Source organism: Pseudorca crassidens, chromosome 3, assembly GCF_039906515.1.
Source record: "Pseudorca crassidens isolate mPseCra1 chromosome 3, mPseCra1.hap1, whole genome shotgun sequence".
In the NCBI taxonomy this organism is placed as follows: domain Eukaryota; kingdom Metazoa; phylum Chordata; class Mammalia; order Artiodactyla; family Delphinidae; genus Pseudorca; species Pseudorca crassidens.
This window is the reverse complement of record NC_090298.1, coordinates 170667737-170690795: the sequence shown is the minus strand read 5'-3', so window position 1 is coordinate 170690795 and position 23059 is coordinate 170667737. Positions and strand designations below refer to the sequence as shown.

The following is a 23059-nucleotide window of genomic DNA, read 5'->3' as shown; positions in this document are numbered from 1 at the left end:
CGTGAGCCCTGGTTTTCCTCGAAGCCCCCTGGGCGTCCTGCCTTGAAAGGGAGCCCGGGAGCCCCTTTCTGTCACCCCCTCCCCTCTGGCGGGGGGGTGGAGGGCTTCCTTTGGCCTGAAGGAGATTGGGACGGAGGGAGGAGGGGGGCCCTTTTTGTGCACTTGGGCTGGGGGTGTGCTGCGTCCCTTCCCGGGGTGTGGGAACCCGGACGGCAGCCCCTCCAGGCGCCCCCTGGCGCGGGTCTCCGGGCCGGCAGGGTTGGGGCTGGGGGACGTGGGAGGGCAGCGCCCGGGCCGTGGAGGCTGGGAGGGCGCGGTGGGGGAGAGGGGAGGGGAGGGCGCGGTTGGGGGGGAGGGGAGGGGGCGGGGCGCCTCAGGCCTTGGAGAAGGTGGCCGCGGCGCCGACGGGGCCCCCGGGGGCCGCGCCTGGCTCCTCGGCCCAGCGGTTCATGCAGCGGCGCCGCGCGTTCATGAAGAAATTGCTGACGGTGTTGAGCTCCAGGCCGAGCTGCTGCGAGATGGTGACCTGCATCTCCTTCGACGGCCGCTTGTTCTCCTTAAAGATGGCAATCAGCGTGCGCCGCTGCAGGTCGGTGAACACCAGGCGCTGCTTCTTGGGCTGCAGCGCGCGCTCCTTCTGCTGCTCCTGCTCCTTCCGCTTGCAGGCTGCGGGCGAGCGGGCGGGCGAGCGGGACGCAGCGCCACCGTGCGGCCGCACGGAAGAAGACAGGCCACGCGTCCCGGAGCGGAGAGACACGAGGAAACACAGAAATACGCAGGAAACGCGAGAGATGGAGGGAGAGACGACCCGGGGACAGGGCCAAAAGAGACAGGGAGACACAGAAAGAGGCCAGGAGGCAGCGAGTAGAGACCGCCAGTAATGGAAGGAAGTGGGGGGCAGACAGTCGTGGGCAGGAGACAGAGACAGAGGAGGCAGATGTGGAGGTGGGGAGAAACAGAAGGGGACACAGTGTGAGCACACCTCCACAGGCACGGGTCGCCACCCCTCCCGTCCCTCTTCTGCATGCTTGGCCCCCTCCCCAGCCTCATATCCCCAAACCCCTCCCCACCCCCCCAAGAATCCTGACCTCAAGAGTACCACTGGTGTTGGTGGCTTTCCGCCCTCCCTTCTGCAGCCCACACCTGGGGGGTGCTGGGGGAAATGACATGGAAACTCTACATGTGAGTTATTTGGCTCAGTGTAGACCTGGGTGAAAGAAGTGGTTAATTCATAGGTCCTTGGAGATGTGTCACAAAGCCCAGTAACCTCCCCCTGGAATGATGGGGCAAGGGGGTTCTCAGAAGGGGGGTGACAGCCCACGCTTCCTTCCCTGGTGTCCTCTGGCGCCTGGCCAGCTCAGGGACCCTGAACCAGGCTCACATGGGCAACCACTGCCTGATTCTGATATCTGAGCCCCCACTCTGGCCTCCCCCCACCAGCAGACTGAGACTGAGGTTTGGCTCCCCTCGAGTCCCCAGAGGAACTTCTGGAGCTGGGAGGATCTAAGGGGGGTTGAGAGACCAACCCTCCCTCTCCCAGGGTCACCTGCACGGAGGACCGGGAAGGCTGCAGGAGGCTGCCCTGTGGTCGGTGGATGCTTGCAAAGGGGAAATGGCAACATCTCAGGGTGGTGGAGCTGGGCTGGAGCCTGTGGTCCTCCTCCTCCCTGCCCCAGCTCCAAAGCGGACCCCTCCCCTCAATGCCATGGGGGCCAATGGGTGGAAAAGATGAGCTTCACCAGCCAGAGCAGGCTACTTCCCCCCGGGGGCTGCTGACATAAGCACAAACTCTATCAGAGTCTCAATTCCTCATCCACGTAGCAGTCAGGGGCAGTGGGTGGTGGACACCTGCCCTATCCTGCCTCCCTGCCAACCGCTTGCCCCAGCGACTCTGTCACCCCCATAGTGGCCGGTGGCACAGGCTGTACTAGCAGATCCCTGCTGCCAGGCCCAGTGGCCTGCTGGGACCACAAGCCAAGCTGGAATTTTTGGTTCCAGGACAGCCTGAACCCGATGACATGCCAGATCAATGTCCACACACGTCAGCAAAAATAAATGAATGTCCCCTGCACTGTGGCTCGTTTCTCGGGGACGACAGGTTCCCCTGTGTGACCTGACGCACCACGTCCCTCCCTGGCCCCCTCTGACCTGGAACACACACGGGGCTTCTGATTGGCTGTTTCAGGTTTCATGATTAAAGAAGAGTGATGATCAGAGGTTACTGGACATTTCAGAAAAGCCTCTAATGAAGGAGAGAGAGAAAAAGTGAGAAAAATGGCAGGAGGATTGGGGGATGATGCTCTCAGAAGAAACAGACAGGTCAGGCACTGTTATAAGTCAGATTCTTGGAGAGGTAAGAGAAAAATACTGTATCCATGAAACAGGACCATGAAAGGGGAAGACAATGCTCTTAGAATTTAAGTGTATAATAGCTGGAATAAAGTCAATGTAAGAATTGGAACGTAGGGAATTCCTGGTGGTCCAGTGGTTAGGACTCGGCGCTTTCACTGCCAAGGGCCCGGGTTCAATCCCTGGTCGGGGAACTAAGATCCTGCAGGCCATGTGACTGGGCCAAAAAATTAAAAAAAAAAAAAGGATTGGAACATAAAGCAAATATCCCTGGAAATACAGGTGGACACAGAGATGGAAAATGAGGGAAAGGTGATAACAAAGTTAGAGGATGAATGTGCACGTTTGTCATCTGAGCAAGAGGCCATCCAAAACTAGAGGAAGGGAAGCCCAAATAAATTATATATATATATATATATATTTTAAATCCATGGCTGGAAGACATGAGAGTTCAGTTTAAAAGAGCCCATGAAATGCTCAGCTCAATGAATGAAAAATAATACACTCCCTGAGGTTCATCCTTGTGAAATGTCAGGGACCCAGGATGAAAAAGAAGATAAAATGTCCCAGAGAGGAAAGCCACACGCCATTTGGAGACCTAAGAATCAGAGTGGCTTTGGGCTTCTTGAAAACTGGGAGCCAGTGGAACAATGCCTTCAAAATTCTGAGGGAAAACTGTATTCAGCTAGAATTGTGTGACCGGCCAAACATAAGCATGAAGGTGGACTAAAGATATAGTCAGACATTCAAGGTCTCCAGAAGTTGACTTCTTTATACCCTTTCTCAGAAAGCTACTAGAGGGTGTGTTCCATCAAAATGAGGAAGTAAATCAAAAAAGGAAGGTGCGGGAATCAGGAAATGTGATTCAACCTAGAGGAAAGGGAAAAGCGGTCCCCCAAATGAAGACGGGAGAGCCTGAAAGACAGCAGGACAAAGGCACCAAGGGCACGGAGGGCAGTCCCATTCAGGTCAGGGCAGAAGAACCAAGGGAAATGGAAATGTCCTAACATGCGTTGGTTTCAAACTTTGATGGAGGATGTGGGAAGAGTTTGTGATTGGCAACAATTAACTCCTGGAAAAACAAACAGCCGTGCAAGAAAGGAAAAGCAATCCTGGTACTGTATGAGGCAAAACCTAGGACATGAACAGTGTACTGGGCAGCCTTTTGTATACAAGACAGGGGAGTGAGAACATTTGTTCGTATTTTATCTGCTTAAAGAAATGTTCGAAGGAAGCACAAGCAACTGCCTTGACCTCCCATCTCCTTGGAACCTGGCAAGCCTGTGAGACTCACGAGAGGAGGCCACATCCCCCACTCTTTCAAGGGAAAGCTGGGTCTCAGGCAGCAAGGCCAGGGAAGAGTCAAAACTCAACCAGGCCTTTACGTTCCAAAAGAGGCCTTTCTTGCCCTCCTGTTGCGATCATCAATTCATTCATTCACTCATGCATTCATTCATTCTCTTAGCAATTTTCTCATGAGTTCACTATGCATTTACACTAGGGACAGATATACAAATGCTCCTTTGTATCAATGCTCTAGCTTGCAAGAGCTTTGCATGTGCAGGGCCTTATAATTCCATAGGGCAGGAAGTTTCCTTCTTACTTACTCAGGGAAGGTAAGCCCCTCGCCCAAGTTCGCCCAGCAAGTCCTGGCAGGGGCAAGACAGCAGCCAGAGTTGACTGGCAGAGGGGAGGGAGGTAAGATGTGGGTCGCCTCTTTGCCCCCGGCCTCCCCCTTCTCCAACCCAGAGTCTAATGGGGGCCCCAGAGGCAGAGGCTGGGGGAGGGGCCGGGCGAAGCAGAGCGGTGAAAAAACTTCGCGTTTTGTCGATCGCAGCAAAAAGAGGCTCCGCTCGCCCCCCTTCCCAGCGTTCAATCTAATTACAGCTCCTCACAGCCTGGATCGATCCGGGCTCCAGTCGGAGCTGTTTACCTCGAGCAGCTTTTGTCACCGCTTCCCTCCCCCACAGACCCCGGCGGCGCCGGCCTGGAGGCCCCTGCCCCTGGCGGGGGTGTGAGTGCCAGCACGGGAGGTGCCCCAAAGCCCCCCAGCAGCGGGTCCTATCGCTGCCCTGCCCCTCATCAGTATCCCTCCCAGCGCCCAGCATCACCCGGGTCAGCCCTAAAAACCAATGCACCCCTGGAGGCAGCCCCAGAAGGAGGAGAGGCCTGGGTATGGGCCCCTTTCACAGAAGTGAAAACCAAGGCTGCCAGAGGACCGGCCAGGGAGCAGGGCTGGGGAAGAGGAGCCTGGGGAGCAGCCTGGGATGTACTCATGGCACCAGCCAGCAGCCTCACACTGCGGTGCCACTGCTGCGGCCACCTCTTCCACGATGATCTCCAGTGGGGACCGCCACTGTGGTGTACCTGCATCGCCTCCTCCACCTGCATCACTTTTCCCTCCATCACCTCCTCCACCACCCCCACCTCCTCCACCTCCATCACCTCTTCTGCCATCACCTCGTCTCCACCACCATCGGTGTCCATCTACCACCATCCCTTCCATCATCTGCATCAGTTCCACCACCAGCCCCTCCTCCTCCACCATTACCACCACCTGTACCACCACCACCTCTCTCCGCAGCCGAACTCCATCATCAACACCACCTCTGCTCTCATCACCTCCTCCACTTGCACCTCCACCACCGTCACCTCCATTTTATCCCCTCCACCACCGTCTCCTCCAAAATCCTCACCGACACCATCAAACCCCATCCTAGAGTCCACCTTGTATGTGCCCAGCACAGGGGGACTCAGCCCAGGTTCCCCCACCAGGGCCACCCAGCCTGTGGTGGGGAGACAGGGAGTGGCCTCAGACACAGGCCCTCACCACCAACCATGGCTGCCGTGACAGCCAGCAGAGGAGGAGCCAGCTGGGCTGGGCTGTGGGACTGGTGTGGTGGGGTGGCCTTCATACATGCTCTGGGACCCTGGGTGAGTCAGTTCCCTTGCAGGGCCTGCCTCAGTCTCCTCAGTTGCAAAATGGGACGTTCTGCCTCCTTCAAACATTTTTCAGGGCGCATCAGCTGCTCAAGCCCTCCCCATCTCACTCGGCCCCTGGTCCCCCACTGCCTCTCTGTTCTCACCTCCTCCTGCTGCCCCTCACTCAGCTCACTCCTCCGTGGCCACACTGGTCACATCCTCCGGGCACAGTCCAACCTCAGGGCCTTTGCACTGGCTGCCACCTCTGCCTGCATCGCTCTTTTTTATTTATAAATATTTATTTATTTATTTGGCTGTGACAGCTCTTAGCTGTGGCACGTGGGATCTAGTTCCCTGACCAGGGATCGACCCTGGGCCCCATGCATTGCGAGCACAGAGTCTTAGCCACTGCGCCACCAGGGAAGTCACTGCCTGTGTTGCTCTTCCCACGTTTCTTCATTGTTCCCTTGCCTCCTTCCATTCTTCGCTCAAATCTCTTCTCTGTGAGGCCCACCCTGACCCCCCCCAATTTAATACTGCAACTTTCTCCCTCCTCTGCTTTTTTCTTTCTTTTTTCCACACCATTCTCCCACTCTATCCAGGGGTGCCACAGAGTGAGGGTTTTGGACCCAACTTTCTCTCCTGTCCACCCTCCCTGACCCCAGGGACTGAGAATCTGATACTTGGAGCTGCTGATTCCAAGATGCTCTGATCTTAAAGATGGTGGGGAAGGTGATGGAGATAGAAATGATTCAGGTGGAGGAGGGGACGCAGGTGCACCACAGTGGCGGCTACACCCCATCCTGTTTCCCTCATTGCTATCAGTCTTTTCGGAGTCCAGGGATGAGGAGGGTCTGGGGCTGGCTCCTGGGGGGGTCCCAGAAGCCCTGGAGGAGATCAAAGGAGATACAGAAGAGACCTTATTCCCAAATCAGCTGCCTCACGGGGAGCCCAGCAGGCGCTAACGGCAGGCTTTTCGGCTGGTCTGGCCCGCGGTTCCCTCAGTGACTGACAGGGGAGCTGACCCCGCCCCAGCGCTGGCCAGGACTCCAGGTAGGAGGGTGGGCCCTGTTGGTCCACGTTTTGGGTGGCGGCAATGGGAGGTGAGTTGGGGGGACCCTCAAGTTCCCTTTCATTTCAGACCCTTGGAGACTTGCTACCATGGCACCTCTGTCCCTCCTGCCTTTCTACAAAGCTGCTCGCGTCCAGGGGCCCAAGAGGGCAGTCAGACCCGTCCCCACCGTGGATTACTGCGTGGTGACGGCCTCTGAGTCTCAGGTTCCTCAAATGGAAAATTGTCTTTATCATGATCTCTGCCTTACCAGGTTCTGAGAAGGGGTTTAGCCAGAAAAGTCTTGAATACGATGGTGGGGCTGGGATGAGGCTCCCAGCTCCCATATGGGGGCCCGGGGAGGAGCTAGGCTCTGGGCCCCACTTGCAGGGCAGCCGTGAAGTTTCTCCCCCTCTCAGGGCAGGCCTCAAGCCTCAGCACCTTCCCTAGAATCTTCCTGGAGGGGGGAGGGATGGAGAAAATGAGGTCTGGAGTAGGGAGTTGGGCTGCCTCAGCCCAAGAACTCCTAGACATCCCTCAAGGCCCAGCCCCAGTTGCCCTTGCCCCAGGAAACTCTTCCCCTCACCCTCAGCAGAGCCCCAATTCTCTCCCCTAGGAGCCTCCTGGTGCCCAGCACAGAGTGGACCCACGGGAGGCTGCCGGCTGGCTGTGTTGTCCAATGCCTCACACCCCTATGTGGGCGGTAGGGGACTCAGCCCAGACTGGAAGACCCTGCGCAGGGAGACCCGGCTGGTCACTGCCCTGGAGGGTCCGGTAAAGCAGGGGGACCCCAGGGAGGGCCCTCAGCAGGGAGCACCCTGTCCCCAGTCAGCCAGGGAGAAGCTGGGGCTGTGCAGCAGGAGGGGGAGGGGGTGTGTCCCTGGATTCAGTCGCCCCTCAGTGGATGGAGAGGATCAGGTCCGCAGTGGAGGGAGCTAGGGTTGCACCTGTTCACCCCCATCGTCACCTGACAGACACCCATCTCCTCCCCCCCCTCCGTCTCCCCCTCCCCTCTGGCATCCTGCACCATCCTCCTCTCCTCCTCCAGAGGCCCACTGTGGTCTGGGTGGGTGACACGGCGGGATGAGTGCCCCTGCTGTGCCTGTCCTGGGCCATCCCTGGCCCCAGCCGGCTGAGCACGCGGGAGTCTGCCTGTCCCCCATCAGCTGGGTGTGCCTGCGTGGGGCTGCACAGGGCCTGGCCGGATGGAAGGCGGTGTGTGCAGTGCGGCTTTGCTGTATTGGAAGGGGTAGCCATGCACCGCAGACCGCACGCGCGTGAGGAACGGGGAAACTGGGAGGGTAGCCAGAGCCTTCGGTGCGATAGGCAGACAGGTGGGCAGCGGGTGGGGACCTGGGGGGCGGTGGGGACAGAGGCTCAGAGGATGTGGCCGGTCAGTGGGCAGCGGCGGAAGACCCGGGGGCCAGCAGGCCTCAGCGGGACGTTTGCTTGCAGCTGGCCTCGGGGGTTGGGGACAGAGCGTGGATGTCAGACAGAGGATGCAGTGTGAAGAATCAAGGGCGGAACGTGACTTGCTGGGTGTGACAGCCAGGGTGCGTGGCGCTGAGCCCACTGGGTCTGAGTCTACAGGACGTAGGATGGGCCATGGAGACCCCCGGGGTGGCTCCTGTGTGTCTTCTGGCCTTGGGCCTGCTAGCTGCCCCACTGCCCTGCCCTTCCCCATCAGCGGGGACGCTGGGCCTGGGCTCCGGGGGCCGAGTGGCCCTGAGCACACAGTCTGTGGACACAGTTTTCCTGGTTTATAAAGCGGGCCCAGCGACCCCTGGTCCTGATGTCCCCATCTGTCTGTGGGGTTGGGGGTCCCAAGCAAAGCTGGCTCCACATGCGGGCCAGGGTGGACCCTGCAGCTGCTCACTCCTTCCCCCCTCCACTCACACAGTTACCAAGCACCTCCTGTGTGCACCGTGTGCAAGGTCCCACGGAGCCTCGATGTGGTGTGAAAACACCGTCACCCGAATAATCGCACAGATACAGGGAAACCGATGACTGACTGTTCCCAGACGGGGCTGCCAGCTGCCCCCGCTGTGCAGCTCGGGATGGAGGTGGGCATGGTTGGGCTATCGGGCGGTGGGGGGGGAAGACATGAGCCCGGCTAGGGGGGAACAGATCTGGAAGAAGCCAGGTGGCATCAGGAGGGTGGCTCCCCCCACTGTGAAAGCCTGGGTCTGACAGGGGAGGACAGCAGCCAGACGGTGGCCCGAGAAGTGCTCATCCCTCTGTGTCACCCTCTGTGCAGTGTCAGAGCCACCGCGGAGCCACTCTCGCCTGCCCCCAGGGCCCCGGCCCCGTGTGCCTGTACCACCCCCTTCCCAGGATCTGTCTACCTGGGCACCGGGTGGTGGTGTGGGAGCGGGAGCCAGAGCCACTGTCCCGTTCCCTCCCCTCCGGCCACCTCCCGCGCTCAGCTCAGCTTCTCGGGGCAGACAATTCAATACGGAGCCAGGTCCCCGGCTGGGATGATGACCGGTTTCCTTGGCGACACGTCCCACCCCGGCCACCAGCTGCTCAGCCCCAGGTGTGGGCCACATTGATGCCACCACCCTAGTGGCTTGTCCCCACTGGGCTGAGCTGCCCTGAGCAGCCCCCGCTGGCCTCCCCTGGCCAGGGACAGTGAGTGACTTGCCCAAGGTCACACAGTGAGTCACTCGGAGGGGAGCCTGGAGCATACACATGCCTCGGACCTGCTTTATCCACACCCTGCACTCCTCAGGGGTGGGGGGGAGGGGAGTCATCTCCAGGGAGACGGTGCTGAGCCAGGCCCCTGCCCTCAGATGTGGACCCCCTGGAAGCCTCAGCAGCCCCTCCTCTGTCTCCGTCGCCTCACCGCTCTCTGCCCCTCCACCCTCCCCTGCCCGCCAGGTCCACCCCTCCCCCTCCCCCAGCCTCTGAACGCACCTTGGCTGTCACCCAGCCTCCCTCCCCGCCCCCCTGCTTCCCCTGATGGGATTTTAATGGCCGCATTTTCAAATTAGTTCTGAGCCTTTCAAAGACTTATCAGGGAAATGAGCGTTTCCACTGGGTTCTGGGCTGCCCCTCCCGGGGGGGGGGGGCGCTCCATCTGGTGGTTGCAACGCCTGGGGATGGGGGGACGGGGGTGTCCAGGGGCAGCTCTCACGCCTTGAGACCCGCCCCCCCATTCAGGCACTGGGGGCAAACCTCATCAGCGGGTGCACGCAGAGCTTTTATTTAAAAAAAAAAATGTTAAGAGTCACAGCGGCTGACAGCTGGAAATGGATTTGAAAAAGATGACAGGAAAGGAACCTTCGGTGATAAGAAAAAGCATAGAGAAGCCAAAGCAGAAAAGGCCAGCGGGGTGGGGGGGGGGGGGACCCAGCATTTCAGTGCCTGGGAAACTAAGCCACAGATAAACTCACAGGCAAAACTGTCGTGCTGCGCGTGCTCACTGCAGCCCTGGGGGCGACGACAAACCACCTGGAACTGTCCTAAATGTCCATTGGGCAGGGACGTGGTTGAAGACAGAAGGAAAGGGCCAAACAGAATACTATGCAGCAGGCAAAAATGCCTTCGAGGCTCTCTCTTTCCTGATGTGGATGTGCCGGCTGTCGGTGAAGCAAAAGCACAGCAGAACCGGTGTTTTTTAAAAAGAGGAAAAGGAAAAGGAAAAGTACGTGCGTTATGGCTGCCGGATGAAGTGTAACCTCTCTTTAGGAGGAGCAATACGAACCGCGGTTTACAGAAAGGGGACTTGCTCCACTTAAATTTGGAACTTGGCGAATGTGTCCGCTGTGTGAAAAAAAATAATACAGCATTTTTTAAAGAACAGGGTGGGTAGACAGGAGGGAGGTGGAGGAAGCAAGCAGGGACTTTGCCGTTGCTCCGACGCGCGCAGGAGGCTTTTCTTTACGTGCTTCGTTCTCAGCCGGGCTGAGGATTCTAGCCTCCATTTGGGGAAACGGAGGTGCGCAGGGGAAGCGCCTTGTCCACAGTCCCGGGCCTGACCGCCGCCGCACGCATCCCTCCCCAAGCGCCCCGGCCGCCGCGCTGTGCTGTCTGCATTCCAGGAGCTGTGACCCGACGTTCCGAGCGCACAGCCAAGCGCGCCAAGTCCGCCGCCGCCCTGGGTTGGGCCAGAGGGAGGCGAACCCAGAGGCGGCTCCCCACGGGTGGGATATGACGTCCCCCGGGATAGGATGCGGGCACTTGTTGAGGGCGCGCCGGTGACCCTGAGGCTCGGAGGCCGCGGGTGTGCAGGGCAAGGGGCCGGGTCCTTACACTGGGCTGCGTGCGCCCATGTCCCTCCAGGCTGTGGAGGGCGGATGCACGCTAGATCCTTTTGGGTTTGTGAGATCCCACGTCCGCCGAGGACAGACGTGCGGAACGTGGCGGCCCCGGCTGCACTCCGCGGCTTTGCCGGCACTGCGGGGCGGCGTTGGCCTGGTGGTGGAAACTGAAGCACCGACATCTTCCCTAGTGGGCGCGTATGCGCTAGGGTGCGTAGAAAAGCATGAACCCTGCTGTGCCCGCACCAGGTCCCCCATCACCTACCTCCGTCACCGCGGGCGGACGTGACCCTCTCCCACCCACCCCCAGCTCTAGGGAGTGGGGTCCGGACCGCCCCTGCCCGGAAGTGGATGGGTAGGAGAGGTGGCCCAGAGGCTCAGCTGGGGGGCCCGTGAAAAATTCCCAGGCGCCAGCGAAGGTGTCGGGGGGGAGGGAAGTGGGTTCTTCCCTGCTCCCCCAGCACCGGGATGTGCCAGACCCCGACCGGAGGGCGGTGGGGGTCCTGGGCCGGAGTCTGCCCGCGCTTGCCCTAGTGTGGATGTGGGCGTCTACACTTGTGTCTCCAGAGGCCCGCGCCGGTCATGGGTGCCTCTCCTTGTCCGTTTCCACCTGCTGCCAATTTGTGGCTTTATGCGTGTGACTAGGTCTAAGCCCCCGGCCTGCCCCACATCTGTCTATAGGGCAAGACACCAGCAGCAGGAGAGTCTCCCCTTTTCCTAGCCCCACCACGTCCACACCTACTTGGCAGAGGGGAAACTGAGGCTGCAGGTGTCCCTGGACTGCCCAAGGTCAGGTGGGTCTCCCAGGCTGCCCCTGGCTCCCGGCCAGCCTCTTCCCTCCCCCACGAGCACAGCCTTCCTTATTGATCAAGGGCCATATTTAATTAAACACTTGATTCAAACCAGCCTGAGCTCCCCTGGTTCAGCTGAGCTCGCTGCTACGTACAAAGACTCCAGCCGCAGGGGTCCAGCCTCCATCCTTACAGCAGCTCTGGCTTCCCACCTCCCAGCCTTTGTCCTTGGTGGTTCCACCTGCATTGACGCAGGACAGAAAGTTAGGGCCGTGGAAGGAAGTTTCCTCTACTTCTGGGCTCTTGGGAGCCACGGGGCACGGTACTAAGCAGAAGAACGATGAGCTCTGACTTACTGTAAGAAGCCCCCTCCAGCTTTGGAGTGAGGACATCAGGGGAGGGAGTGGAGCCTGGAGACCAGCAAGGAGGAGGCAGCGGCCAGAGGGGGGTTGCTCAGACTAGAGTGGTGATGGTTGATAGGGAGGGAGTTTAGGGAGAATGGCTGGGTCTTGGTTAGTCCTAGGATTTTCAGGTAAGGGGACTTGAGAATAAAGGAGCCAAAGCCCAGCTCCAGCCCCTCACCCGGGAGATTCCTCTGTGTGCTTCTCTGTGACGTGGGAACGACCATCCTTGTCTCTCAGGCAGGAAGGTACTATCGGGACTGGGGTCCAAGGAGGGCTGGACCTCCAGTTCAGGGCCCAGGTTCCCCCTGAGGGCTGGCAGCCAGGAGGGGGCAGTTCACCAGGAAAAGCAGAAGCGGGTGGCTCTGAGTGCAGCAGGAGGACCCATCCCCAGGGTCTCTGGTGGTCCCTGGGGGGACTCTCATGGGTCCGTGATCCTGTCCAACTCTGAGTCTGAAGGACAAGTGCAGGCCTGCCCTCCCGGCCCAAGGGTCACCCAAGCGGTTTGTAAAGTGGACCTTGACACGACCTTGAGAGCCTCCCTCCTGTCCCTGGCCTCAGTCCACTGAGCTCCCCTCCCAGCCTTTGTCTCTGCCGGGCCACCTGCCCGGAATGTCCCCCCATCTCTGAGGGAGGTGGGAGCCTGAGCATCTCAGGCCCCATTTACTAAAGGCTCTGAGTCACCCTGAGTGCGCAGCACTGGCAAGCACCCTTCTTTCAGCCTTGGCTTGCTGGTCTGTAAAGTGGGCTCAACACTCAAACTGGCTTAAAAGGTCCCTCCTTTCTGGTGGGTGAACCGAGGGGGAGGGGGAGGGCTTCCGGGCATCCCAGCCCGCCCCCTCCCCATCTGACAACCTACCCCTCTCCTCTCCCTCCCCCTCTGCGTGGAAATGAAAGCCAGAATCAGTGAACCTGGGCAGGGTGCTGGTGCCGCCCCACTTGGGTCTTGTGGTCTAGAAGGAAGAACTGGTTTGGGGGACTCAAGACATCATGCACAGCCCCTCATGGCCCTGGCACACACAGCCCCGGACAGTATCCCCCCACTCCCTGCTTCCCTGAGGAGGCCTGCAGTGTCCCCTCCAGGTCCCAGACCCCTTCTGGCTCCCCTTCCCCACTCTCTGTGGGTCCCACAAAGCACAGGCTGCCAGGGATGACCCAGGTCCTCCCTAAAGACAAGGAGATGTGGGTGTGAGTGGGTGATTAAGCAATGGGGCCTCAGGGTACAGGGTCTGTGAATACATCCTGAGGGGCTCTGGGGGGGGGCGGGGTTGATAAGAAAAACCTCAACAAATACCTTGGAGGTGGTATCTGATTCTGTCCATTTCTCAGATGAGGGAACTGAGACTCAGACTCTCACCCAAGATCAGTCAGTGACTGAGCCCGGGTGAGGCCAGGTCTCCGAATTCTCTACTGGGGTGGCTTTCTGGAGGGGTCTGCAAGAGGTGTGGACCCTTGTGGGTGGATCAAGGTCAGGTTTTACTGAAGGTACATTGGTCTTTGCAGGGGTGGGGGGATGGGGGGAGGGGAGAGGGGGTGGAGAGTGCTTGCGGGGGGGATGGATAGTGTCCCTCCAAGTGGGACTCTGGAATTGGACCTTGTGGGCTGAGTCTCTTCTTCTCTTCCCATTCAACACCTGTCCGGGTTGGTGGCTGCAGAATGGGGGGAGGGGTGGGGGAAAAGCCTGTCCTAGCCTGGAGGGGGGCAGCTGGTGTGCCTTTCCCCTTTCCATCACCATCCCTTCCAGACTCCAGGCCCCTGGCCACCGCACTGCAAAGCCACCGCCAACCCTGACATCTGCCCTCACCGTGCCCACCCCCTGTCACCTCCGGAAATGGCTCCCTCTCTGCCTCAGTTTCCCCCACGGCCGGTCTCCCACAGCCTTCAGGGATTCTGGGTCTGGGGCTCATCGGCAGGCGAGAAGGAGGAGGAGAAGGCCCTTCTTTCAATCGCCACCATCTGATATTTTATATATATTTTCTGATCAGTTACAAAAAATACTTTTCCTCCGGAGTTGCAATTTAAACAATATTTGAAGACGGCCGAAGTTATCGACCCGGCGACGGTGATGAATTAGAGACGGTAATTCGAATTCATCGACCGCCCCGCCCCCGCGGAGTCCGCCAGCCCCTCCCCCAGCCCCTCTCCCGTAATTACTGTTTGAGACAGAGTCGGGGAGGGCTTCGAAGAGGCGGCGGCTCCGAAGCTGTGGGAATCTGAGGATCCTGGGGTGGAGTAGGGCTAGTCACCCCCCCACACCATGGCAGTGGGGTTGGGGGGATGCAGGATGGGCCATCCCCAGAATGTCAGAGCCAGAGCCTGGCTCCCCCAATGCACACACATTGTACAGGGGGGTAAACTGAGTCACAAAGAACAGGCAGGCCTGGCGGCAACGGAGTGCCGGACCCTCAGGTCTACCTGGCCAGATTTCTTGGGTGCTTCAGAGAAACAAAGAAACTGCTCTTCCCTCCTAAGCCCCAGAGTCGGAAAGGAGAGAGGCGGGGGAGCTGGGAGGTGACAGGGTCCAGGCTAGTGGAACCCAGCAGCCGGGCAGCCGCTGGGACCTCTCCACTCCCCTTTCCAGTCTCTCCTTTTCTGTCTCTTTGACTTTCTCGCTTCTTCTTTTTTTTTTTTTTTTGCCACTCTCTGTCCTTCCTTACCTATCTCTCTTTCTCTCTGTCTCTCCGTGTGTCTTTCTCCCTCCTGGTCCAGCGCAAGGACGGGACTACCTGACGGGAGGTCCGGAGCAGCTCGGCCAAGAGGCGAGGCCGGAGGCGGGCCAGCGCGAGGGGGTGGGACTGGGGCGCGGAGCTGCAGGGTCCCGGGATGGGGCGGGGAGGAGGGAGGGCGGCGGTGAGTACTCCCTGCCGGGGTTGGACTGTGCGGGTCTAGGCGCCGGGAGGTGCTTTGGGCTGTCGCTTGCGGGTCGGCGCGTTGCGGAGGGATGTGCCCCGCCTCCCCCACCAACCGCTGCGATTTGCCGCCACTTAACCGCTTTTCATTCGCGCAGCGACCGGAACTAAAGGCCTCTCGGCCGGTCGGTGCTTAATTACCCCGGCCCGGCCACCGCTGACATCCTAAGGCCAGCCCCGCGCTGTGGACGGGGTCCTGAACGCGCTAGAGGTGTGGCGGGGGCCCAGGGCCGGGCGCGCGGACCAGGCGGACGGGGGTGGGGTGGGGTGGGTGGGTCACGCGTAGGCAGCGGCCTGGAGGAGCCGGGGACAGGCCGGGTGTCGCGGCTCAATGTCGCCTGGACCTGAGCATGTGCCAGGTCCTGTGCTCATCCTCTCCATTCACCCCACGTACCCCTGAGACGGCCACTATTCTGACTCCCACTTCGAAAGGGGAAACCGAGGCTCAGAGAGGTGAGGCGTCTGACTGCCGCCGCAGAAGCCAGGGAGGCCCGGCTGGGATGCAAACGCAGCCTCAGTTTCCCCTGCCCTCCCCGCACTGACACCGACTCTGGGAGCTGGTGCCCTGCTGGCTGGCACTGATCCCTCACAGCAGGCACCCGCCACAGGGACTTCTCACCTGAGGCTTGTCGTTCTAAGACGCCCTGGCCAATCTGTTGGGTGGCCCCGAAGTGTGCCACTCACATACCACAAAGAGGTCCAGTTAGTTAAATGACAGTGACGGTGGAAAAAAATGGAAAGTGGTGTGTCCTTTGGGTACACACATGTCAGACACGATGTCCCCAAAATACACGCGCCGGGGAGGAGGCCGAAGGTGGCCAGTGTACAGTAAGTCAAACCTCACAAGTGACCCCATTCGCTGGGGGCTGCTTAGTACCTACAGCGTCAGAGCCATGCCCTTGACCTGCTCCCTGATCACCTGCTTCACACACGGCACGCTGTGGCTGTGTGTTGGTGTGACTGAGTGTCCCCCGTGAGCACACCTGTGTCACTGCATGTGTCATGAGCAGTGGGTACTGCCCTTACACACAAGACCCTCCAGGTTCCTGATGCCATTTCTAACATTTCACGGCCACCTTCCCACGCACTTGGTTACCTGCCACATCAAAGGAGGATTTAGTCCCCAATGTGGAGAATCTAGGAAGCCTATCCGGGGCTCAGGCAGTCACCTTGTTCTGCAGAAGGGGCAACTGAGGCCCGCGTGTGGGTGCAAGTCCCCCAGGTTGTCCAGGACACCTAGGGGGAGGGGAGCAACGAACACCGACCCCTCTCCATCCCCCAATGGCACCCCCTCTTCCCCAGCCCCCCTGCCCGGCCCTTCACAGCCAAGTGCCTCCCTGCCTCCCCGCTTACGGGGTGCCTGGTTTGAGCCCCAGTCCACTCCATCCAGCCCCACTCGCCCCTGTGCGCAGAGAAGCGATCGATCAGGCGCCCGGGGCCGCTATTGTCCCCGCTGCTGGGGCAGCTGCAGCCCCTCCCCAGAGTGGCCAGGAAAAGACTCCCCCCCACCCAAGCCAGGCCACCGTGGTGAGAGTGGGGGCTCTCTCCTGCACCCCACCACGCACACCCAGGAGAAGTGGTCCTGGCCGCCGGCTCTCTGGGGGCAGGTGTGGACCCAGCTGTTGTCAGCTGGGAGGGAGGAGGGAGCGAGGGGAGGCTGAGCATCAGTGTGAGTGAGACACGGAGACAGAGGCAGAGAGAGGTAGAGAGGGAGCGGGACAGAGAGAAGGAGAAAGAATGAGACCAGGAGGAAAACGGAGACAGAGCAAAAAAAATAGATCCCAGTTCGCCCGACAGAGAGAGAAGTAGAAGCCAGAGAAACACAAAACGGAAAAGAGAGGCCAGTGCGGTGCGCGCACCCTAGCCAGGAGCAAACGCGTGGGGCGGGCGGCCGGCTGGGGTGTAAAGGCCTCCGCGCCGCGCGGGCCGAGGGTCCCCCGGGCTGCCCCTCCCCCGCCCGTTCTCGGGTGACCTTTGCCAGCGGCCGGAGAGGGGGAGGGGGCTATCGATCGCAGAGGCCCAGCTACAAAGAAGCGCGCGCTGGGGCCGGGGGCTGAGCGCGGGCCCGGCCCTGGCTGCTAAGGTTCTGGCACCCGGTGCACGGTCCCGGCGCTCTGCCCCGGGGCTGGAGGCGCAGCGAGGGATCGTTTGGGAGGAGGGGAGTGGCACCCCGAGCTGAAAGCGGCGGCGCGTCTTGGGCACCCACCCCCTAAAACACACACGCACACATCACACACACAATGAGCGACCCTGCTGGCAGCTTGGGGATCCTCCAGCAGTCTAAAAAGGGTCCAGGAACCCCCTCCCAGTTCCCGGAGGGGCTGGGCGGGAGTCTACGGGAGGGACGGCGGCACAATCCTTTTCCCCCTTTTGCTGACGGAACTGACGGGCAGGGGCGCAGATCACGCTCTAGTCTCCTGCAGGGGGGTCCAGAGTGGGGGGAAGGGGCGCAAGGCCGCCGACTGGGGAGGGAGCCGGGGCTCTCCCCTGCCGCACTGCTTGGTGCTGGGGAGCCCCGAGCCGGACCCCTAGGGTCGGGCGGTACGCGCCGCGCTCCTACCTGCGAGGCGCAGCGCCGACATGCGCTGGAACTCGGGCTCCTGCAGCCACTTCCACATCCTGCGGAAGGTCTCGCGGCCCGACTTGAGCTTGCTCCAGGGCTTGGGGTTGCGCAGCAGGTCGGAGAGCGTGCCCTGCGAGCGGCACAGGATGCGCTGCGCGAAGATGGCCTGCGGGATGCTGTAGCGCTTCAGCTCCGCCGTGATGCGCTGCGCCACCTCCTTGGTGTTGATCTCCTCGGCCGCCGCGCCCGCCCCGGGGCCGCCGCCTCCCGCGGCCGGGCCGCTGCCGCCGGAGTGAGGCCCGTGCGCTCCGGCCGCCGCCAGCCCGCCCAGCGGCGCCAGCAGCCCCCCGGTGCTCCCGGCGCCCGAACTGCTGCCGCCGCCGCCGCCTCCGGGCAGCCCGCGGGCCAGCGCGTCCTCCGCGCGACCCAGCAGCGCGGCGTGAGGCTCGAAGGCGGCGGGCGGCAGCAGCTTGTCCCCCGCCAGGTGGCCCGGCGCGCCATAGGCTGCCAGCGGCGGCGGCGGCGGCGGCGGCGGCGGCGGGGGCTGAGGGGCGCCGTGCAGCGCGGGCGGCAGTGCGTTGGGCAGCGGCGAGAGCGGCGACCCCATGGCGGGCAGCTCCTTGCCGTAGGGCCCATAGAGGTGGCCCACGGAGGCGAGCGCCGCGCGCTCGTCGCGCATGAGGGTGAAGCTGCCGCTCACGCTGGCCGCCAGGCGCTGCGGCGGGGGCGGCGGGGGCGGCGCGGCCGCCGGGTGCGGGTGCGAGTGGGGGTGGCCGCCGTGCGCCCCGGCTACGGCCGCGGCCGCCGCGTGCTGGTGGAACTTGTCAGCCACGGCCGCGAGCGGGGGCAGGTGCTGCAGGGGCGTGAGCGTCGTGTAGGTGCCGCCCAGGCCGGGGGCCTCGCAGGCCATGCCCATGGCCGGGTGCAGCGGGCCCGCCAGCTCCCCGCGGAAGTCGGCGCCGCCGCCCGCGCCGCTCGAGCCGCCCGCGCCCCCGGCGCCCCCGGCGGCGCTGCCGCCGCCGCCGTCCAGCAGGCTCGCCATGCCGGCCACCAGGCCGGGGCGCCCGGGCGCCACCAGGCCGCGGTGCGGCGCCGCCGCCGAGCGCGCGTGGCTCGGGCTCAGCAGCTCTCCCGCCTGCGCATGGGCCACGCCGTGCAGGCCCCCCAGGCTCTCCAGGCTCAGCTCCATGCTCGGCCGCCGCGCGCGGGCCCCTCGCCGGCTCGGCCGCCCGCCCGCCGCGCGCGCTCCTTGGCGCCGGCCCGGCGCGCTCAAGGCCGACGCATGGCCCCCGCCCGCTCCCCGGTGGCTGCGCGCGAGGCTGCCCGGCTGAGCGGCGCACGGCCCGGCCCGGCTGCGAGCGCGGCCACCAGGATGTGGCGGGGGAGCGGCCGCCGGCGCCCGGGCCCGGGTCTGACGTCAGTGCCCCCGCCCACCGGCTCCCCTCGCCGCCACCTCCCGCCGCCTTGCTCTCCGCCCGCCGCGTCCCCTTTCAGCGCCAGGCAGGCCGGAGTGGGCCAGACTCCGGGCTTCTGGGGTCCCCTGCCTCTGTCTCCGCCGTGCCCCCTGGGGACTGGTCGTACCCGGGGACAGTGGGCGCGGGTCGAGGACAGACTGCCGAGGTGAGACTGGGGACCTTGTCTCTGGGTCTCTGATTCCCTGTCTCTCCCGAGGGTCGTGAAGGTTACTTTCCTACCTGGCACCCATGAGTCCATCTTTAGGGAGTGCGCAGGAGCGTGGCTGAGTGGAGGTCTGTGATCGTGCGCCCCCCGACCCACACAGACCCCCCAGGAGGTGGTCCCTCTGCTCGCTCACCTCCCTCTATCTCAACACAGGTAGGGAGTCACAGCCCCCCACAAAGGTCTCTCTGGAGCGAGTGTGCTGAAAGGGGGTCCTCAGGCTGGGTCACGGCCTGTGCCTCCCAAGTGTCTGGATCTGCCCCCATGTGTGGGCACCTGGGCCTCAGTTTCCCCAGCTGTATAATGGAGCGCCTGGCCTCAGGGGTGCCCAAGGCACCTCCCACTTCCAGGTCCTTCTAGTTTCCTTCATCTCCAGCGTGGGAGCGGCTTGGGGGTGACTCTTGAAGAACCCCTCTCCCCCTCCAGATCAGGCAGGCTGAAGGCACATCCTCCCAGCTTCCCACAAAGCCCCGGGTCCAGCTCCACGCTCTCCCTGGGGTTTCTCCTATTTTTTTTTTTTTTTTGCAGTACACGGGCCTCTCACTGTTGTGGCCTCTCCCGTTGCGGAGCACAGGCTCCAGACGCGCAGGCTCAGCGGCCATGGCTCATGGGCCCAGCCGCTCCGTGGCATGTGGGATCTTCCCGGACCGGGTCACGAACCCGCGCCCCCTGCATCGGCAGGCGGACTCTCAACCACTGCGCCACCAGGGAAGCCCCGCTTTTAGGGGGGAGCAAGGGTGCTCCTTTTCCTCACCACGTGGAGACAGGTGAGGCCCAGGGATCTCTGGGAACTGGGATAAATGAGGGGGCCTCCCACACTCAGAGACACCCCCCCAAGGTGATCCCTCTATTGGAATAAGATGCAGATCAGGGAGGGGAGTCTGGAGTGGCCAAGCCAGACCCCAAGGGGTGTCCCCGTCTGAAGGCCAGAGTGTGGGCTGAGGAGGGACTCGCCAAACCGGCCCCACCCCTTCTTCCTTCCCCATACATCTGCCCCAGGGGGAAAACTTTGCCTTTTCCAGAATGAGGAGGGGAAGGGTAGAGCTAGTAAGCCCTCTGCTAGGGTACCCCGGGAACCCCCACCTCGAGGGGAGGACTAGGGCTCTAATCTGTGGGCGGAGGGAGGGGAAGACCCTATCAGCGAGCTAGCCCCCCTCCCCCGCCGCAGACCATTGGGGCAGCCCCTCCCTCACCACCTTCAACAGGATTCCCGCCCCTGTAGACGCGGCTACGCACTGGAGGTTTGATTCTCTGAACTGCCACTGGGCTTGGACCCTGTGCCAGGGCCCTTTCTGTGTCTGTTTCCCCTTCTCTGACGGGGAGGAGGGTGCCTTCCTGCCTGCCCCAGCTGAGAGCCTGGGGCACATCTGTGTTTTCCATCATAGCGGGAGAGGGAGGTGGGGGTCTCTGAGTGTGAGGGAGTTGGGGAACCAGGATGAGCTGACCCCCAGCTTTGGAGAATCGGACAGTAGAATGGCCTGGGGTGGGATAGGGCTACAAGGGACCCCTCTTCGTGCCTTGTGCTCAGGACTTAGCATTTAGCGGCTGCCTACGCTTTACCAGGCACACACACTCTTCAGCGAGCCCCAAGGGGAAGTTGCACGGCTGCTTTGCTTCTGCGTCCGGTCCAAGGTAGACTGTGGCACTGATTGTTCCGGCATTCTTCCCAAGGGCCAACACTGCCCCCAGGTCCAGGTCCATGACGTTTTCAATTCAGGACTTATATACAATTTCAGGTTATAGATCAGTACACCCATATTCCAGGTAGGAAAACAGAGGTGGCAGAGATGGGCAGGTCTGGACAAGTGAATATCCCCCTCCCCATGCAGATTCCAAGTCTGGGAGGTTGGGTTCTGGCTGTGCGGGGCTCCAGCCCCCCGCCCCCCCATCTCACTCGCCAACAATCACAGATAATTAAAAATAATCGTGGGATCTAAAAATCAATCAGCCTTCATAAAATGATCGCATCCCAGGCCCAACAAACGCAGATCAGGCGGGTGCGGGGGGGGGGGTCTCTATGGGTGGGAAAGCTAAGGTGGAAGGAAGTGCTCCCAAAGTCAACCAAGGGGTGCTCTGTGGGGGTCAGGGCCATGCAGCCTTTTACCTCCATCTTTATATAAATATTTCCTTCAGCTTCTCACTTTCACTTTTATAAGAAGCATGTGTGCCTTTTCTAACGGGGAAAGCGTCCATTTTGAAAGAGGGAGACCAGCAGCTTTGAGATGAAGGAGCCCCCTCCCCTCTGCTGCCTCAGGACACCCTGAGCACCTCCACTAGGCAGGGGATGCCAGGCGGGGGAACCAGGCTCATCCAGGTGTGCGCAGTCCTGCACCCCTTTTAGGCTGGACATTCAGACACCCACAGGGACAGGGATCCCACTCCCGCAGAGGCTATGGTCCCCCTGGGAGATTGAGCAAAAATTTGCCACCCTCCAGAGAGTGAGCGGAGAGCCCCCCTGGAGCTCCGGAACCGGCTTCCCCCACCAGTGGCCTTTTAGTAATTAGTAAAATAGAATTGAGCTGACCACGGACGGGCCGGTGGCTCAGGCCCTGATCGATCTTGGGTCATTAGGCAAATTGTGGCAGGGGGAAGGGTGGGCTGGATGGGGGCAGGGCGACACGCATCCTCGCCCCTGCCCCGACCTTGGCCACGTGGCGGAAGCTCTCTGGCCTCAGTATCCCGTCCAGGAAAATTGGAGTTTGACGCTTGGAGCCCGCGTCTGTGCCTGGGGGTGCCTCGGCCCACGCTGGGCTGCCTCTGTCAATGCCCACCCTCTCTGTGCACAGCCGGGCCTGGGAGAAGCCGGGAAGTGCAACACCGCATCCCCCTTACCCGGGGGCTTGCAGCGTCCAGCAAGCGGCAGGGAGGCTTGGCTGGAGCTCGGGCCTCCTCCCCGCTCCGGGGGGCCCAGCCGTCTCCTCCGGTTCAACACCCCCAATCCGCCCCAACTCGAATCAGTACCGTCCACCTCCTCTCTTCTTGGACAGGCAACATTCCTTGTTGTTTTGACTCCAGATCGCAGCCAAAAATATGGGGGGGGGGTGTTATACTCAAAGTTTTCCCTTTCCGGGCCTCCGCTAGGCCCCTGCACGGTTCTCTGCTGATTCTGTGATTCGATTTGTCGCCCACGGAAATGAAACTCACCAGCCGCTGCGCACCTTCCTTTTTGTTTAGAGCGAGGTTTTAATAAATAGTGACGATTAATGTCCCCCTTCCAGTCCCGCCCAGCCCGAGATCCGTGTCAGCCCCAGGTACAGTCCCCCAAACCTGCAGACGCCCCAACTTCTGGCCGGCTCGCACTTGGCTGGGCCCACGTGCTCCGCCAGACTCCTGCACCTTCGTTCGGGCGGGGTCGGAGGACTTTATTTAGATTGGGGGTGTAGGGGGAGGGCGCTAGACTTTTCCTGCCCGGCCGGGGGTCCCGGCCCGGCTGCCCTCGCGGCGCCCGAAGGTTCCAGTCTCGGACGTTGGGTGTGCGGACATCCCAGCGCCGAACCTGGGGCGCCACGACGTTGGAGTTTCGCAGCTGGCGGGCAGAACGTCCGAAATTCCTGCCCGCGGTCGCGGGGCGCCGGGTCGCGCTGGCCCGCGGGGTGGATGCTCCCGCGGGCGTGTCGGCGACAGCTGCGCCCGATCGATCCCCGCGCCCGCCCTGGCTCCGTTGCCCGCGCCACGCCGCGCGGCTCCATCGAATCCTCATCGCTCCTGGGCCGAGCCTCCCGCCGCGCTCTCCGCAAACACCAAGCTTGTTTGCGCCGGGGCACCCGAACCGGGAGCCCGCGGCCGGCGGGGGGTTCCCTGGGGCCCCGCGTCCTCGTCCCTCTCCCCCAGCAGCTCGGCCTCCGCGGGCCCGGGAGTTCCAGGCACAGATAGCGGAGAGAATTCCACCCCCACCACTACGACTCCGGGTGGGTGGTCGCGGCCAAGCCCGGGCTGGAGCGCGGGGCGCCCGGATTGCGGAGCTTGGGCCCGCACCTCCTGCCAGGTCTGGAAAGTGACCCGCAGGGGCGAGGGGACCCCAGGGCTCTGGAGATCTGCTCGCTCACCTCCCGCCCGCTCCGCCTGCTTTCGCTCCCTCTGCGCGCCGGGGATCGCGTGCAGGTCCCGGAGCTGGGCTGGGGGCCTGGAGCCTAG

General features: G+C 62.0%; 1 protein-coding gene across 1 annotated transcript; it reads right to left on the bottom strand.

Moving 5' to 3' along the window:
- Positions 1-373: 373 nt before the first annotated feature.
- ONECUT3 (one cut homeobox 3) lies at positions 374-18437 on the bottom strand. Its single transcript, XM_067730203.1, has 2 exons — positions 17246-18437; positions 374-666 (listed from the first exon to the last, which is right to left on the bottom strand). The coding sequence occupies exons 1-2, from the start codon at positions 18435-18437 to the stop codon at positions 374-376; spliced, it is 1485 nt and encodes a 494-aa protein (XP_067586304.1).
- Between the last annotated feature and the right edge of the window lie 4622 nt (positions 18438-23059).

Coding starts and splice junctions, on each gene's coding strand:
- ONECUT3 (XM_067730203.1), bottom strand. CDS start 18,437: ATGGAGCTGAGCCTGGAGAGCCTGGGGGGCCTGCACGGCGTGGCCCAT. Junction 667..17,245: donor GTCGGCGCTGCGCCTCGCAG/GTAGGAGCGCGG, acceptor GCTCGCCCGCAG/CCTGCAAGCGGAAGGAGCAG.